Source organism: Pseudophryne corroboree, chromosome 11, assembly GCF_028390025.1.
Source record: "Pseudophryne corroboree isolate aPseCor3 chromosome 11, aPseCor3.hap2, whole genome shotgun sequence".
In the NCBI taxonomy this organism is placed as follows: Eukaryota; Metazoa; Chordata; class Amphibia; order Anura; family Myobatrachidae; genus Pseudophryne; species Pseudophryne corroboree.
The window spans coordinates 342,915,693-342,932,899 of NC_086454.1; the positions used below are offsets into that span (position 1 = coordinate 342,915,693).

At 48.3% G+C, this 17,207-nt stretch overlaps 1 protein-coding gene across 1 annotated transcript in view; it reads left to right on the forward strand.

The window, feature by feature from the left end:
• The window catches only part of CHTF8 (chromosome transmission fidelity factor 8), a 37,596-nt gene extending 30,059 nt beyond the window's left edge, over positions 1–7,537 (forward strand). The window contains exons 2-3 of the mRNA XM_063945920.1: positions 623–740; positions 6,832–7,537. Of these exons, the coding sequence (XP_063801990.1) occupies positions 623–740; positions 6,832–7,059 (346 nt within the window). The 3' untranslated portion in view covers positions 7,060–7,537. The remainder of the gene's footprint in view (positions 1–622; positions 741–6,831) is intronic.
• Positions 7,538–17,207: the final 9,670 nt, after the last annotated feature.

A 17,207-nucleotide genomic window follows, 5' to 3' on the forward strand; every position in this document is an offset into this window, starting at 1 on the left:
GCCCGAAATTGGATGAAATCGGGCATTATCGTTCTAATGTATGGGGCCCTTAAAACAATAATTAGCATTGCAATTGAGCAGATCTATGTAGTGTGCTGCCACCCAACCAATCCCCTGCAGCTAGACACTACATAGATCTGCTCAGCTGCTGATCATTATTTTACAAAGTACAAGGTAAGCTTCAAATAGTTAGAATTTTCTAGCTTAGAATTATCTACCTTTCTACACAAGGGCAGATAGATCAATGAATAGACTGTCTGACTGTAATGCCACAGATAATGGGTTTGAATCCCGGGTATGTCAGTATCTTGAAATGTAATAAAGGACAGTGTGACTGAATAACAAAGAGATAGTTGAGTTCATGAATATTGTATAGGTATCAGCGACAGAAGTGGGCAGGGTAGGAGGAAGGGGCGGTCGGGAGATGCTGGGCTTCAAAAGGGGGGCTAGCTGCAAGTGAAAGTAATTAAAATGGTTAACGAACAACTGTCGCCAACAGCGCCCCCCACCCTGCAGCGCTATGTGCAGTGCCCCCTCCGCAGACACCTAGTTACGGCCCTGTCTGGAGATGTGTAAGCGATTTATTGGTTGTTCTCATGGCATGCTTCTCCCTACCTTGCAGGGACACCCAGGGGCAGCCAGACGATTGGCTGCTTATGGAGCTACAGGGCCAGATAGAAGCCCGGAAACAGGACGGATTAGCTGGAAAACTGATGGGAGATTTGCAGTACACAAAAGAGGTGGGTTGTACAGTCACTACGGTTACTGCTTATGTCGGCATGTGTAGTGCAGAAAGAGGTGGGTTGTACAATCACACTACAGTTACTGCTTATGTCGGCATGTGTAGTGCAGAAAGAGGTGGGTTGTACAATCACACTACAGTTACTGCTTATGTCGGCATGTGTAGTGCAGAAAGAGGTGGGTTCTACAGTCACACTACAGTTACTGCTTATGTCGGCATGTGTAGTGCAGAAAGAGGTGGGTTCTACAGTCACACTACAGTTACTGCTTATGTCGGCATGTGTAGTGCAGAAAGAGGTGGGTTCTACAGTCACACTACAGTTACTGCTTATGTCGGCATGTGTAGTGCAGAAAGAGGTGGGTTCTACAGTCACACTGCAGTTACTGCTTATGTCGGCATGTGTAGTGCAGAAAGAGGTGGGTTCTACAGTCACGCTACAGTTACTGCTTATGTCGGCATGTGTAGTGCAGAAAGAGGTGGGTTCTACAGTCACACTACAGTTACTGCTTATGTCGGCATGTGTAGTGCAGAAAGAGGTGGGTTCTACAGTCACACTACAGTTACTGCTTATGTCGGCATGTGTAGTGCAGAAAGAGGTGGGTTCTACAGTCACACTACAGTTACTGCTTATGTCGGCATGTGTAGTGCAAAAAGAGGTGGGTTCTACAGTCACACTACAGTTACTGCTTATGTCGGCATGTGTAGTGCAGAAAGAGGTGGGTTCTACAGTCACACTACAGTTACTGCTTATGTCGGCATGTGTAGTGCAGAAAGAGGTAGGTTCTACAGTCACACTACAGTTACTGCTTATGTCGGCATGTGTAGTGCAGAAAGGTGGGTTCTACAGTCACACTACAGTTACTGCTTATGTCGGCATGTGTAGTGCAGAAAGAGGTGGGTTGTACAGTCACACTACAGTTACTGCTTATGTCGATGGGTGTAGTGCAGGAAGAGAGAGGTTGCTGCTTATGTCGGCATGTGTAGTGCAGAAAGAGGTGGGTTCTACAGTCACACTACAGTTACTGCTTATGTCGGCATGTGTAGTGCAGAAAGAGGTAGGTTCTACAGTCACACTACAGTTACTGCTTATGTCGGCATGTGTAGTGCAGAAAGAGGTGGGTTCTACAGTCACACTACAGTTACTGCTTATGTCGGCATGTGTAGTGCAGAAAGAGGTGGGTTCTACAGTCACACTACAGTTACTGCTTGTCGGCATGTGTAGTGCAGAAAGAGGTGGGTTCTACAGTTACTGCTTATGTCGGCATGTGTAGTGCAGAAAGAGGTGGGTTCTACAGTTACTGCTTATGTCGGCATGTGTAGTGCAGAAAGAGGTGGGTTCTACAGTCACACTACAGTTACTGCTTATGTCGGCATGTGTAGTGCAGAAAGAGGTGGGTTGTACAGTCACGCTACAGTTACTGCTTATGTCGGCATCATGTGTAGTGCAGAAAGAGGTGGGTTGTACAGTCACGCTACAGTTACTGCTTATGTCGGCATCATGTGTAGTGCAGAAAGAGGTGGGTTCTACAGTCACGCTACAGTTACTGCTTATGTCGGCATGTGTAGTGCAGAAAGAGGTGGGTTCTACAGTCACGCTACAGTTACTGCTTATGTCGGCATGTGTAGTGCAGAAAGAGGTGGGTTCTACAGTCACGCTACAGTTACTGCTTATGTCGGCATGTGTAGTGCAGAAAGAGGTGGGTTCTACAGTCACGCTACAGTTACTGCTTATGTCGGCATGTGTAGTGCAGAAAGAGGTGGGTTCTACAGTCACACTACAGTTACTGCTTATGTCGGCATGTGTAGTGCAGAAAGAGGTGGGTTCTACAGTCACGCTACAGTTACTGCTTATGTCGGCATGTGTAGTGCAGAAAGAGGTGGGTTCTACAGTCACGCTACAGTTACTGCTTATGTCGGCATGTGTAGTGCAGAAAGAGGTGGGTTCTACAGTCACGCTACAGTTACTGCTTATGTCGGCATGTGTAGTGCAGAAAGAGGTGGGTTCTACAGTCACGCTACAGTTACTGCTTATGTCGGCATGTGTAGTGCAGAAAGAGGTGGGTTCTACAGTCACGCTACAGTTACTGCTTATGTCGGCATGTGTAGTGCAGAAAGAGGTGGGTTCTACAGTCACGCTACAGTTACTGCTTATGTCGGCATGTGTAGTGCAGAAAGAGGTGGGTTCTACAGTCACGCTACAGTTACTGCTTATGTCGGCATGTGTAGTGCAGAAAGAGGTGGGTTCTACAGTCACGCTACAGTTACTGCTTATGTCGGCATGTGTAGTGCAGAAAGAGGTGGGTTCTACAGTCACACTACAGTTACTGCTTATGTCGGCATGTGTAGTGCAGAAAGAGGTGGGTTCTACAGTCACGCTACAGTTACTGCTTATGTCGGCATGTGTAGTGCAGAAAGAGGTGGGTTCTACAGTCACGCTACAGTTACTGCTTATGTCGGCATGTGTAGTGCAGAAAGAGGTGGGTTGTACAGTCACACTACAGTTACTGCTTATGTCGATGGGTGTAGTGCAGGAAGAGATAGGTTGCTGCTTATGTCGGCATGTGTAGTGCAGAAAGAGGTGGGTTCTACAGTCACACTACAGTTACTGCTTATGTCGGCATGTGTAGTGCAGAAAGAGGTGGGTTGTACAGTCACACTACAGTTACTGCTTATGTCGATGGGTGTAGTGCAGGAAGAGATAGGTTGCTGCTTATGTCGGCATGTGTAGTGCAGAAAGAGGTGGGTTCTACAGTCACACTACAGTTACTGCTTATGTTGGCATGTGTAGTGCAGAAAGAGGTGGGTTGTACAATCACACTACAGTTACTGCTTATGTCGGCATGTGTAGTGCAGAAAGAGGTGGGTTCTACAGTCACACTACAGTTACTGCTTATGTCGGCATGTGTAGTGCAGAAAGAGGTGGGTTCTACAGTCACACTACAGTTACTGCTTATGTCGGCATGTGTAGTGCAGAAAGAGGTGGGTTCTACAGTCACACTACAGTTACTGCTTATGTCGGCATGTGTAGTGCAGAAAGAGGTGGGTTCTACAGTCACACTACAGTTACTGCTTATGTCGGCATGTGTAGTGCAGAAAGAGGTGGGTTCTACAGTCACACTACAGTTACTGCTTATGTCGGCATGTGTAGTGCAGAAAGAGGTGGGTTCTACAGTCACACTACAGTTACTGCTTATGTCGGCATGTGTAGTGCAGAAAGAGGTGGGTTCTACAGTCACACTACAGTTACTGCTTATGTCGGCATGTGTAGTGCAGAAAGAGGTGGGTTCTACAGTCACACTACAGTTACTGCTTATGTCGGCATGTGTAGTGCAGAAAGAGGTGGGTTCTACAGTCACACTACAGTTACTGCTTATGTCGGCATGTGTAGTGCAGAAAGAGGTGGGTTCTACAGTCACACTACAGTTACTGCTTATGTCGGCATGTGTAGTGCAGAAAGAGGTGGGTTCTACAGTTACTGCTTATGTCGGCATGTGTAGTGCAGAAAGAGGTGGGTTCTACAGTCACACTACAGTTACTGCTTATGTCGGCATGTGTAGTGCAGAAAGAGGTGGGTTCTACAGTCACACTACAGTTACTGCTTATGTCGGCATGTGTAGTGCAGAAAGAGGTGGGTTCTACAGTTACTGCTTATGTCGGCATGTGTAGTGCAGAAAGAGGTGGGTTGTACAGTCACGCTACAGTTACTGCTTATGTCGGCATCATGTGTAGTGCAGAAAGAGGTTGGTTGTACAGTCACGCTACAGTTACTGCTTATGTCGGCATCATGTGTAGTGCAGAAAGAGGTGGGTTCTACAGTCACGCTACAGTTACTGCTTATGTCGGCATGTGTAGTGCAGAAAGAGGTGGGTTCTACAGTCACGCTACAGTTACTGCTTATGTCGGCATGTGTAGTGCAGAAAGAGGTGGGTTCTACAGTCACGCTACAGTTACTGCTTATGTCGGCATGTGTAGTGCAGAAAGAGGTGGGTTCTACAGTCACGCTACAGTTACTGCTTATGTCGGCATGTGTAGTGCAGAAAGAGGTGGGTTCTACAGTCACACTGCAGTTACTGCTTATGTCGGCATGTGTAGTGCAGAAAGAGGTGGGTTCTACAGTCACACTGCAGTTACTGCTTATGTCGGCATGTGTAGTGCAGAAAGAGGTGGGTTCTACAGTCACACTACAGTTACTGCTTATGTCGGCATGTGTAGTGCAGAAAGAGGTGGGTTCTACAGTCACGCTACAGTTACTGCTTATGTCGGCATGTGTAGTGCAGAAAGAGGTGGGTTCTACAGTCACACTGCAGTTACTGCTTATGTCGGCATGTGTAGTGCAGAAAGAGGTGGGTTCTACAGTCACACTACAGTTACTGCTTATGTCGGCATGTGTAGTGCAGAAAGAGGTGGGTTCTACAGTCACGCTACAGTTACTGCTTATGTCGGCATGTGTAGTGCAGAAAGAGGTGGGTTCTACAGTCACACTACAGTTACTGCTTATGTCGGCATGTGTAGTGCAGAAAGAGGTGGGTTCTACAGTCACGCTACAGTTACTGCTTATGTCGGCATGTGTAGTGCAGAAAGAGGTGGGTTGTACAGTCACACTACAGTTACTGCTTATGTCGGCATGTGTAGTGCAGAAAGAGGTGGGTTGTACAATCACACTACAGTTACTGCTTATGTCGGCATGTGTAGTGCAGAAAGAGGTGGGTTCTACAGTCACACTACAGTTACTGCTTATGTCGGCATGTGTAGTGCAGAAAGAGGTGGGTTCTACAGTCACACTACAGTTACTGCTTATGTCGGCATGTGTAGTGCAAAAAGAGGTGGGTTCTACAGTCACACTACAGTTACTGCTTATGTCGGCATGTGTAGTGCAGAAAGAGGTGGGTTGTACAGTCACACTACAGTTACTGCTTATGTCGGCGTGTGTAGTGCAGGAAGAGGTGGGTTGTACAATCACACTACAGTTACTGCTTATGTCGGCATGTGTAGTGCAGAAAGAGGTGGGTTGTACAATCACACTACAGTTACTGCTTATGTCGGCATGTGCAGTGCAGAAAGAGGTGGGTTGTACAGTCACGCTACAGTTACTGCTTATGTCGGCATGTGTAGTGCAGAAAGGTGGGTTCTACAGTCACACTACAGTTACTGCTTATGTCGGCATGTGTAGTGCAGAAAGAGGTGGGTTCTACAGTCACACTACAGTTACTGCTTATGTCGGCATGTGTAGTGCAGAAAGAGGTGGGTTCTACAGTCACGCTACAGTTACTGCTTATGTCGGCATGTGTAGTGCAGATAGAGATGTCTAACTCCCTCTGCACGTTACATCTGCCCCCCCCCCGCAGTTGCTTGATAATTTGCTTTACTTACAAACTTAAATCAGGCCCTAAGTTCCTCACTCCTGATCTAATTAACACACAGCCTTCACTGACCCTACTACTGATCTATGGACTATAAACATGAAGGCACAGCCATATAATGATTGTAGCCTATGGGATCAGTGGGATCAGCATGGTGGGATGATATTTGTATCAGTAGGGCAGTTTGGTCATGAATGACTGAATTGCCCACCCTGATTGTTTCATGATTGGCCAACTTTGACCTATAAGTCGCACAGTCATGCATAAACCAATATTACAGTGATCTGAGTATGCCACATACTATTACTGACTTGTAGTACACTAATAACAAGAGTTTAGCACTTTATATAGTGCTGAGGGTTTTTCTTTATTATTAAAACTGCTTATTTTAAATAAATGCTGCAGCCTGTGATTGGGAGGAGTTGGTTCTAGGAATAATTGCTCACCACTACAGACGTAATGGTAATTAATAATACATTGAAAGCATGAACATGGGTGTGGATTGCAGTACTAAGTGACGCCACAAGGTGTCACCCTTGGGTTTCTTCAACAACTCTGCAACCTATGGAGCTGAGTTACTGTAAGTTTCCTGGGCGTCTCGCTAGCTGAGCGGTGCGGTAGATGTACATCCGCAACAGCGCCAGTGCCATAGCTCGCTCATAGCCCCTCCACATTGGTTGCATATTAAATGTCTGACCGCACCGCTTGTGATGTCTCCTCTATCACCAGGGCGTCCCTATTCTTATTATTGGACACCACATCCTATATGGGAAGGTTGTAAAGCTGGAGAAGCCATTCGCTGTCCTAGTGAAAAGCAGCAGAGCCTCATCCGAGGAGACCGAGACCCCAACAGATGCGGCCGAGACACAGTACAATGTGACTGCGCTGATCAAGAGGAAGATCATCTTCAAGACACGGCCCAAGCCAATCATTACCAACGTCCCCAAGAAGGTGTGACGAGCAGAGACCGGGCCTTTCTCTAAGGATGAGCCAGCCGGGAAAAGCCACTTACAGGGGCGCCCAGCGCATTTCGCAGCACTGGGTGGATGGATGGGTACAGCACCGAGTCAGAAGTGGGCAATATAATGCACACCGCAGTACTCTAGGGGCATCCAGTCCAAGATGTTATAATAGGAATTCTATTTCTCATGTGCACTGGTCCCTGGAGATCTGAGATTTATCAGGCATTGAATATTCATGTTAACGAAAATTCATTTCTTATTCTTTTCATCTGGCTTTATTGTTAGCATCAGACATTTGTGTATAACGTGACGTTTATATTTTACTGTGTGTTGATATACGGAGCCCCCATTGGCGGCCACAGACGCGTGTCCCAGACCCTTGTTTGGTTGGGAGGAAGCAAAGTATTGATTTTAATCAGTGCTGTTTCACAAGATGATAAAATAAAAGACCAGCCCTGCGGTGATTGACAGTGTTTATATCTTTTGAACGATTAATTTAATTGCTAATTAAGCAGAAGGTTGTAAAAAAAAGGTTCAGTCTGTTTATACGATGGGAAGAAATGTCATTGAGCATCTGAGCACCAAACACCCCGGCATATTTTATATTGCACAGTAATAGAATACGGGGGGGGGGGGGGGCTGGCTTCTAGGAAAGCCACAAAGGCTGCGTAGCAGATGTGTACCCTGTAATAGTCATACTAAGCTTTATGTAGCTTTGTTGTAGTGTGCGCGTGCTGTGTACAGCGCCAGCATAGGCTGTGGGGTAAGTACCTGCTTTGTACATTCAGCTAATTTGGGTGTGTTTATTCTGTACGTTGGAAAGTTCCGCTATGTATAGGCGCAAAATACCAAATAAACCCGGTAAAGAGAGAGAGAGAGAGAGTGTGTGTGTGTGTGTGTGTGTGTGTGTGTGTGTGTGTGTGTGTGTGTGTGTGTGTGTGTATACACACATCCAGTGTAAAGTTCTGCATTAGAGACGAGTCACAGGCGTACAGAGTCTTTGCACCCGGCTGTATTTGTAGGAACACTGTATAAACCCCTTTGTACAATCCTGGTCACAAATAAATAAACATTTGTAATATATTAAAAACTGTACAAAATGAAAAGAAGTTTGGGAACATTCAGACGGGGGCGGCGAGTCCCTTCCATGCGACGCGCGGACGTCATGCTTGTGCGCTGCACCCGGTACACGCAGTCTGCCTATGGCCGCGCTCCAATTTTACGAAGCTACTTGAAGGCACCATCATACGCTTTAAGAATCTAGGAGGCACATTTTACCAGGCAGCCATTTCTATTTTTAAACCGCAGCGTTTGGCAGTCGCCTGCTGATTTAATGGAGCAATAACATTAGATGTAAAACCTGACATGTTTTGTGTTTTATTTCCACTTCAAATCCAGCAGCCAACGCCGCTGAAGACACGGTGACGGTGATTTTGCAGAGTGCTGCTTAGTAAATGTAGCCCAAAGTCTGTGCATTACAAAGCTAAGTAAGGTACTGGAAATGACTGATGTGTTTACTACAGTACAAGGTCACAGGAATGCAGATTGATGCTATGTAAATGCCAATTTCTTTAAGAGTTTAAAAAAATTGAGATGTGACCCAGGGCACATGTACGCCCCAGAACCCTGCGTCGCCCTGAGATCTGCAGTAAGCGCGGGCTTTAGCACTTACATATATGGTGATGTCATTGTCGCCTTACTTCATGTGAAATCTGGTTAAGACCTGTGGATTTAGAGGCAAGTCTCCTTAACCAATGAGATGTCACTTTCCAGTAATTGACTAATCTAATAAAAGCTGTGTTGCTATGGGTTACAGCACATCTCTGCTCTTTGGGGATGTTATTACATTGCCGCCGGAGGGGATCCCGGCATCAAAATACAGACGCCTGGAATTCCGAATGTACTTTTAGCAGGACACGCTCACATCCTGCCAAGGGGGGGAAAGGGGATGGTTAGGTACTGGGGGGGGGGGGGGGGGCTTCGGTATAGGCAGCGGGGAAGGGAAGGGGATGGTTAGGTACTGGGGAGGGGCGGGGGGGGTTCGGTATAGGCAGCGGGGAAGGGGATGGTTAGGTACTGGGGAGTGGGGGGGGGTTCGGTATAGGCAGCGGGGAAGGGGATGGTTAGGTACTGGGGAGGTGGGGGGATTAAGTTTAGTCAGCAGGGAAGGGGATGGTTAGGTACTGGGGAGGGGGGTTAAGTTTAGTCAGCGGGGAAGGTTAGGGTGCAGGGATGGTTAGGTACTGGGGAGGGGGGGTTAAGTTTAGGCAGCGGGGAAGGGAAAGTTAGGGTGCAGGGGAGGGGGGGGTTAAGGTTAGGCAGCGGGGAAGGTTAGGGTGCAGGGATGGATAGGTACTGGGAGGGGGTTAAGTTTAGGCAGCGGGGAAGGTTAGGGTGCAGGGATGGTAAGGTACTGGGGAGGGGGGTTAAGTTTAGGCAACGAGGAAGCGAAGGTTAGGGTGCAGGGATGGTTAGGTACAGGGGAGGGGGGGGGTTAAGTTTAGGCAGCGGGGAAGGTTAGGGTGCAGGGATGGTTAGGTACTGGGAGGGGGGTTAAGTTTAGGCAGCGGGGAAGGTTAGGGTGCAGGGATGGTAAGGTACTGGGGAGGGGGGGTTAAGTTTAGGCAGCGGGGAAGGTTAGGGTGCAGGGATGGTTAGGTACAGGGGAGGGGGGGGGGGTTAAGTTTAGGCAGCGGGGAAGGTTAGGGTGCAGGGATGGTTAGGTACAGGGGAGGGGGGGTTAAGTTTAGGCAGCGGGGAAGGTTAGGGTGCAGGGATGGTTAGGTACTGGGGAGGGGGGGTTAAGTTTAGGCAGTGGGGAAGGGTGCAGGGATGGTTAGGTACTGGGGAGGGGGGGGTTAGGGTTAGGCACCCACAAGGCAGCGGGAGGGATAGGGTACTTTCTGGGGGGCTATCGGGATTCTGGTGGTCTGGTATTATGACCCTTGGCATCTTGTCCATCGGCATATCATACCGAATCCGTTCTTCGCACCTCATTATGACATAAGTCACATATTGTAGCTCAATTATCTTCTTTTACAATAACATCCTTTAGTGCCTCCATTACATTGCTTGGACTTACTGATGGGCCTGTGCCCCTTCTACCCTTGTACCCTATGAGTACCGACCAATCAATTGTGAGGGTCTGGGGCTTCTATCATCTTGCTGGTGCACAACGTCTACGGGTACAGAGAGAGAGAGAGTGTGTGTGTGGCCCTGTATTACTCTGAGACCTGAGTACTAGGCTGCCTGTACAGTACATGACGTTATAACACCCCGCTCCACACTGCAGCGGCACAGGCTACACAGTAACATCACAATGACGTCCTGTAACAGATGGGAAAGGCATAACACAGCCCTGAGCATTTCCTTCCATAAGAAGCCATTGTCGCTGCATTCTGCTTCCTGAGGTTGCTGGTGCTATCACAGTGCGGAGGGTACACCAGGGAAGGCCGTGTACACCACCTGGCGCACAGGTTACGCTGCATGCTATAAATTCTACACACTAAGACAAGTGCCCTGTACACAGCCACATTCTCCTTGGGTAATCTGTATTAGCTTCACATTAGTATTCCTATTGAGGTTACAGTGATAATTGTGCTCAGTAATTAGGCGCCTAAGACTATAAGAGGCGTGAGGCACTGATCACTAGTTCCTTATGGCCTGGATGGTGATGGATACAATATGGACACGGGAGAAGAGGACTGCGTTCTCATCCGACTTTTGGATGCATCCATTGGCGATTGCACGCGCACAGCTAGAGAGGAGTCTGAACCTCACCACGTGACGGTATATGTTCTGGTTATTAGGTGCTGCCTGTTGTACCTGTGTCATGTGAAGTTCACTTTCAGAGACAATCTGACAACAAATAGACCATGGGGTATATTTACTAAAATTCGTGTTTGTGCCGATTTGATGGGAGTTTAATCTTGTTTTTTTATCGGACGTATTTTACTGCAAATTTTTGAATTCATCTACGCACATTTACTAAGCTGCCGAGTTTTCTATTGTCGTATTTTCCGATGTCGATGTGATTCGTATGGTCGGGCAGTGTCTTACGGGAGTGATTCGTAGAACACCGCCGGACATAACACATTCAAGCCCGGCTGGATCAGTGAGATCCGTGCAGGACTTCATTGTGTACATGATGAGGTGTTTAAAGTGTTAAAAATTAAAGAAAAAATTTGCGTGGGGTCCCCCCTCCTACGTATAACCAGCCTCGGGCTCTTTGAGCCGGCCCTGGTTGTAAAAATACAGGGGGGAAAATGCGTAGGGTCCCCCCATATTTATACAACCAGCACTGAGCTCTTTTTTTTTTTTTTTTTTTTTTCCCCTTTGATTTTTAACTTTCACACCCCTTTACACAGATACGCATGCACGGATATCACTGATCCGTGCATGACTATCTAAACATGCCAGGAAAACGCAGGTCTATTTTAAAACTACTTTTTTTTAAATGAATTCTGGGGGTAATTCCAAGTTGATCGCAGCAGGAAATTTTTTAGCAGTTGGGCAAAACCATGTGCACTGCAGGGGAGGCAGATGTAACATGTGCAGAGAGAGTTAGATTTGGGTGGGGTGTGTTCAATCTGCAATCTAATTTTCTCTGACGTCCTAGTGGATGCTGGGAACTCCGTAAGGACCATGGGGAATAGCGGGCTCCGAAGGAGGCTGGGCACTCTAGAAAGATCTTAGACTACCTGGTGTGCACTGGCTCCTCCCACTATGACCCTCCTCCAAGCCTGTTAGATTTCGTGCCCGGCCGAGGTTGGATGCACACTAGGGGCTCTCCTGAGCTCTTAGAAAGTAATAGTCTTAGATTTTGTTATTTTCAGTGAGACCTGCTGGCAACAGGCTCACTGCAGCGAGGGACTAAGGGGAGAAGAAGCGAACTCGCCTGCTTGCAGCCGGATTGGGCTTCTTAGGCTACTGGACACCATTAGCTCCAGAGGGATCGACCGCAGGCCCAGCCTTGATGTTCGGTCCCGGAGCCGCGCCGCCGTCCCCCTTACAGAGCCAGAAGCAAGAAGATGGTCCGGAAAATCGGCGGCATGAAGACTCCGTCTTCACCAAGGTAGCGCACAGCACTGCAGCTGTGCGCCATTGCTCCTCTCACACACTTCACACTCCGGTCACTGAGGGTGCAGGGCGCTGGGGGGGGGCGCCCTGAGGCAGCAATAAAAACACCTTGGCTGGCTAAAATACCTCAATATATAGCCCCTGGGGCTATATATGAGGTAAATACCCCTGCCAGAATTCCATAAAAAGCGGGAGAATAGGCAGCGAAAAAGGGGCGGAGCCTATCTCCTCAGCACACTGGCGCCATTTTTCCCTCACAGCTCCGCTGGAAGGAAGCTCCCTGGCTCTTCCCTGCAATCTACAGTACAGTAAGAGGGAAAAGAGAGGGGGGGCATTACATTTGGCAGTATATACAGTATATTTTATTGAAAAGCAGCTATTAGGGACATAACTCAGTTAGTCCCTGTATATATATATATATAGCGCTCTGGTGTGTGCTGGCATACTCTTACTCTGTCCCCCCAAAGGGCTTTTTGTGGGTCCTGTCCTCTGTTTGAGCATTCCCTGTGTGTGTGGAGTGTGTTGGTACGGCTGTGTCGACATGTTTGAGGAGGATAATGATGTGGAGGGGGAGCAGATGCCTTTAGCAGGGATGTCACCCCCTGGGGGGCAGACACCTGAGTGGATGGTTTTATGGCAGGAAATGAGTGCACGTATAGACTCCTTACATAAAAAATTTGACGACATGCCGACTGTGGGACAGCCGAGTCTTCAGCTCGTGCCTGTCCAGGTGTCTCAAAAGTCATCAGGGGCTCTGAAACGCCCGCTATCTCAGATGGCACAAGTAGATGTCGACACGGATACTGACACCAGTGTCGACGACGAGTCAAATTTAATGCCCGTTAAGGCCATTCACTGTATGATTGAGGCAATGAAAGAGGTGTTAAATATTTCTGATTTACATCCAGGTACCACAAAAAAGGGTATTATGTTTGGGGAGAAAAAACTACCTGTAGTTTTTCCCCCGTCAGATGAATTAAATGAGGTGTGTGAAGAAGCGTGGGCTTCCCCTGATAAGAAATTGGTAATTCCTAAGAAGCTACTAATGGCGTTCCCTTTCCCGCCAGAGGATAGGTTACGTTGGGAAACACCCCCTAGGGTGGATAAAGTGCTCACACGTTTGTCTAAAAAGGTGGCACTACCGTCCCAGGATACGGCCGCCCTTAAGGAACCTGCTGATAGAAAGCAGGAGGCAATCCTGAAGTCTGTATATACACTCAGGCATTATACTTAGACCAGCTATTGCGTCAGCATGGATGTGCAGTGCTGCCGCTGCGTGGTCAGATAAACTGTCAGAAAATATTGACACATTAGACAGAGACACGATTCTGCTAACAATTGACCATATCAAAGACTCAGTCTTATACATGAGAGATGCACAGAGGGAAATCTGCCGGCTGGCATCTAAAGTAAGTGCATTATCCATCTCTGCTAGGAGATGCTTATGGACTCGCCAGTGGACTGGAGATGCAGATTCCAAAAGGCACATGGAAGTTTTGCCTTATAAGGGGGAGGAATTATTTGGGGATGGTCTCTCCGACCTAGTTTCCACAGCAACGTCTGGGAAGTCAGCATTTTTACCCCATGTCCCCTCACAGTCTAAGAAGGCGCCATTTTATCAGGTTCAGTCCTTTCGGACCCAGAAAAACAAGCGGGGAAAAGGAGGGTCTTTTCTGTCTAGAGGCAGAGGTAGGGGAAAAAGGCTGCAGCAAACAGCAGGTTCCCAGGAACAAAAGTCCTCCCCCGCTTCCTCTTCCAAGTCCGCCGCATGACGGTGGGGCTCCACAGGCGGAGCCAGGTACGGTGGGGGCCCGCCTCATGAATTTCAGCGATCAGTGGGCTCGCTCACAGGTGGATCCCTGGATCCTTCAAATAGTATCTCAGGGATACAAGCTGGAATTCGAGGCGGCTCCACCCCACCGTTTCCTAAAATCCGCCTTGCCGATTGCTCCCTCAGACAGGGAGGCGGTGCTAGCAGCGATTCACAAGCTGTATTCCCAGCAGGTGATAATCAAGGTACCCCTACTTCAACAAGGCCGGGGTTACTATTCCACACTATTTGTGGTGCCGAAACCGGACGGTTCGGTGAGACCCATTTTAAATTTGAAATCCTTGAACACATGCATAAAAAAGTTCAAGTTCAAGATGGAATCGCTCAGGGCGGTTATTGCAAGCCTGGACGAGGGGGATTACATGGTATCCCTGGACATCAAGGATGCTTACCTGCATGTCCCCATTTACAATCCTCACCAGGAGTACCTCAGATTTGTGGTACAGGATTGCCATTACCAATTCCAGACACTGCCGTTTGGACTCTCCACCGAGGGTATTTACCAAGGTTATGGTGGAAATGATACTCCTTCGAAAAAAGGGAGTTTTAATTATCCCATACTTGGACGATCTCCTAATAAAGGCACGATCCAAGGAACAGTTGTTAGTGGGAGTAGCACTATCTCAGGAAGTGCTGCGCCAGCACGGCTGGATTCTGAATATCCCAAAGTCACAGCTGGTCCCCACGACACGTCTAATGTTCCTGGGAATGATTCTGGACACAGTCCAGAAAAAAGTGTTTCTCCCGGAGGAGAAAGCCAGGGAGTTGTCTTCTCTAGTCAGAGACCTCCTAAAACCAAAACAGGTATCTGTGCATCACTGCACGCGGGTCCTGGGAAAGATGGTAGCTTCTTACGAAGCAATTCCATTCGGCAGGTTCCATGCCAGAATTTTTCAGTGGGACCTGTTGGACAAGTGGTCCGGATCGCATCTTTAGATGCATCGCTTGATAACCCTGTCCCCAAGAACCAGGGTGTCTCTTCTGTGGTGGCTGCAGAGTGCTCATCTTCTGGAGGGCCGCAGATTCGGCATACAGGACTGGGTCCTGGTGACCACGGATGCCAGCCTACGAGGCTGGGGGGCAGTCACAAAGGGAAGAAACTTCCAAGGACTATGGTCAAGTCAGGAGACTGCCCTTCACATAAATATTCTGGAACTAAGGGCCATTTACAATGCCCTAAGTCGAGCAAAATCCCTGCTCCTACACCAGCCGGTGCTGATCCAGTCAGACAACATCACGGCAGTCGCCCATGTGAATCGACAGGGCGGCACAAGAAGCAGGATGGCGATGGCAGAAGCCACAAAAATTCTCCGATGGGCGGAGAATCATGTACTAGCACTGTCAGCAGTGTTCATCCCGGGAGTGGACAACTGGGAAGCAGACTTTCTCAGCAGGCACGACCTCCACTCGGGAGAGTGGGGACTTCATCCAGAAGTCTTCCAAATGATTGTAAATCAATGGGGTCGTCCACAGGTGGACATGATGGCGTCCCGCCTAAACAAAAAACTGGAGAGGTATTGCGCCAGGTCAAGAGACCCTCAGGCGATAGCTGTGGACGCTCTAGTGACACCGTGGGTGTACCGGTCAGTTTATGTGTTCCCTCCTCTACCTCTCATACCAAAGGTATTGAGAATAATAAGAAAGCGAGGAGTAAACACAATTCTCGTGGTTCCGGATTGGCCAAGAAGAGCGTGGTACCCGGAACTTCAAGAGATGATCTCAGAGGACCCGTGGTCTCTGCCGCTCAGACAAGACCTGCTACAGCAGGGCCCCTGTCTGTTCCAAGACTTACCGCGGCTGCGTTTGACGGCATGGCGGTTGAACGCCGGATCCTGAAGGAGAAGGGCATTCCGGAGGAAGTCATTCCTACGCTTATTAAAGCCAGGAAAGAGGTCACAGCAACTCATTATCATCGCATATGGCGGAGGTATGTTGCATGGTGTGAGGCCGAAAAGGCCCCAACGGAGGAATTTCAACTAGGTCGATTTCTGCATTTCCTGCAAGCAGGAGTGAATATGGGCCTAAAACTGGGCTCCATTAAGGTACAGATCTCGGCTCTGTCGATTTTCTTTCAAAAAGAACTAGCTTCAGTACCTGAAGTTCAGACATTTGTGAAAGGAGTGCTGCATATTCAGCCCCCGTTTGTGCCACCCGTGGCACCTTGGGATCTCAACGTGGTGTTGAGTTTCTTAAAATCACATTGGTTTGAACCATTAAAAACCGTGGATCTGAAATATCTCACGTGGAAAGTGGTTATGTTATTGGCCTTGGCGTCTGCCAGGCGAGTATCAGAATTGGCGGCTTTGTCTTGTAAAAGCCCTTATTTGATTTTCCATATGGATAGGGCAGAATTGAGGACTCGTCCCCAGTTTCTCCCAAAGGTGGTGTCAGCGTTTCACCTGAACCAGCCTATTGTGGTGCCTGCGGCTACTAGTGACTTGGAGGACTCCAAGTTGTTGTACGTAGTCAGGGCCCTGAAAATATATGTTTCCAGAACGGCTAGAGTCAGGAAATCTGACTCGCTGTTTATCCTATATGCACCCAACAAGCTGGGTGCTCCTGCTTCTAAGCAGACTATTGCTCGTTGGATTTGTAGTACAATTCAGCTTGCACATTCTGTGGCAGGCCTGCCACAGCCAAAATCTGTTAAAGCCCATTCCCCAAGGAAGGTGGGCTCATCTTGGGCGGCTGCCCGAGGGGTCTCGGCTTTACAACTTTGCCGAGCTGCTACTTGGTCAGGGGCAAACACATTTGCAAAATTCTATAAATTTGATACCCTGGCTGAGGAGGACCTGGAGTTCTCTCATTCGGTGTTGCAGAGTCATCCGCACTCTCCCGCCCGTTTGGGAGCTTTGGTATAATCCCCATGGTCCTTACGGAGTTCCCAGCATCCACTAGGACGTCAGAGAAAATAAGAATTTACTCACCGGTAATTCTATTTCTCGTAGTCCGTAGTGGATGCTGGGCGCCCATCCCAAGTGCGGTTTATCTGCAATACTTGTACATAGTTATTGTTAACTAAATCGGGTTATTGTTGAGCCATCTGTTGAGAGGCTCTATTGTTTCATACTGTTAACTGGGTTCAGATCACAAGTTGTACGGTGTGATTGGTGTGGCTGGTATGAGTCTTACCCGGGATTCAAAATCCTTCCTTATTGTGTACGCTCGTCCGGGCACAGTATCCTAACTGAGGCTTGGAGGAGGGTCATAGTGGGAGGAGCCAGTGCACACCA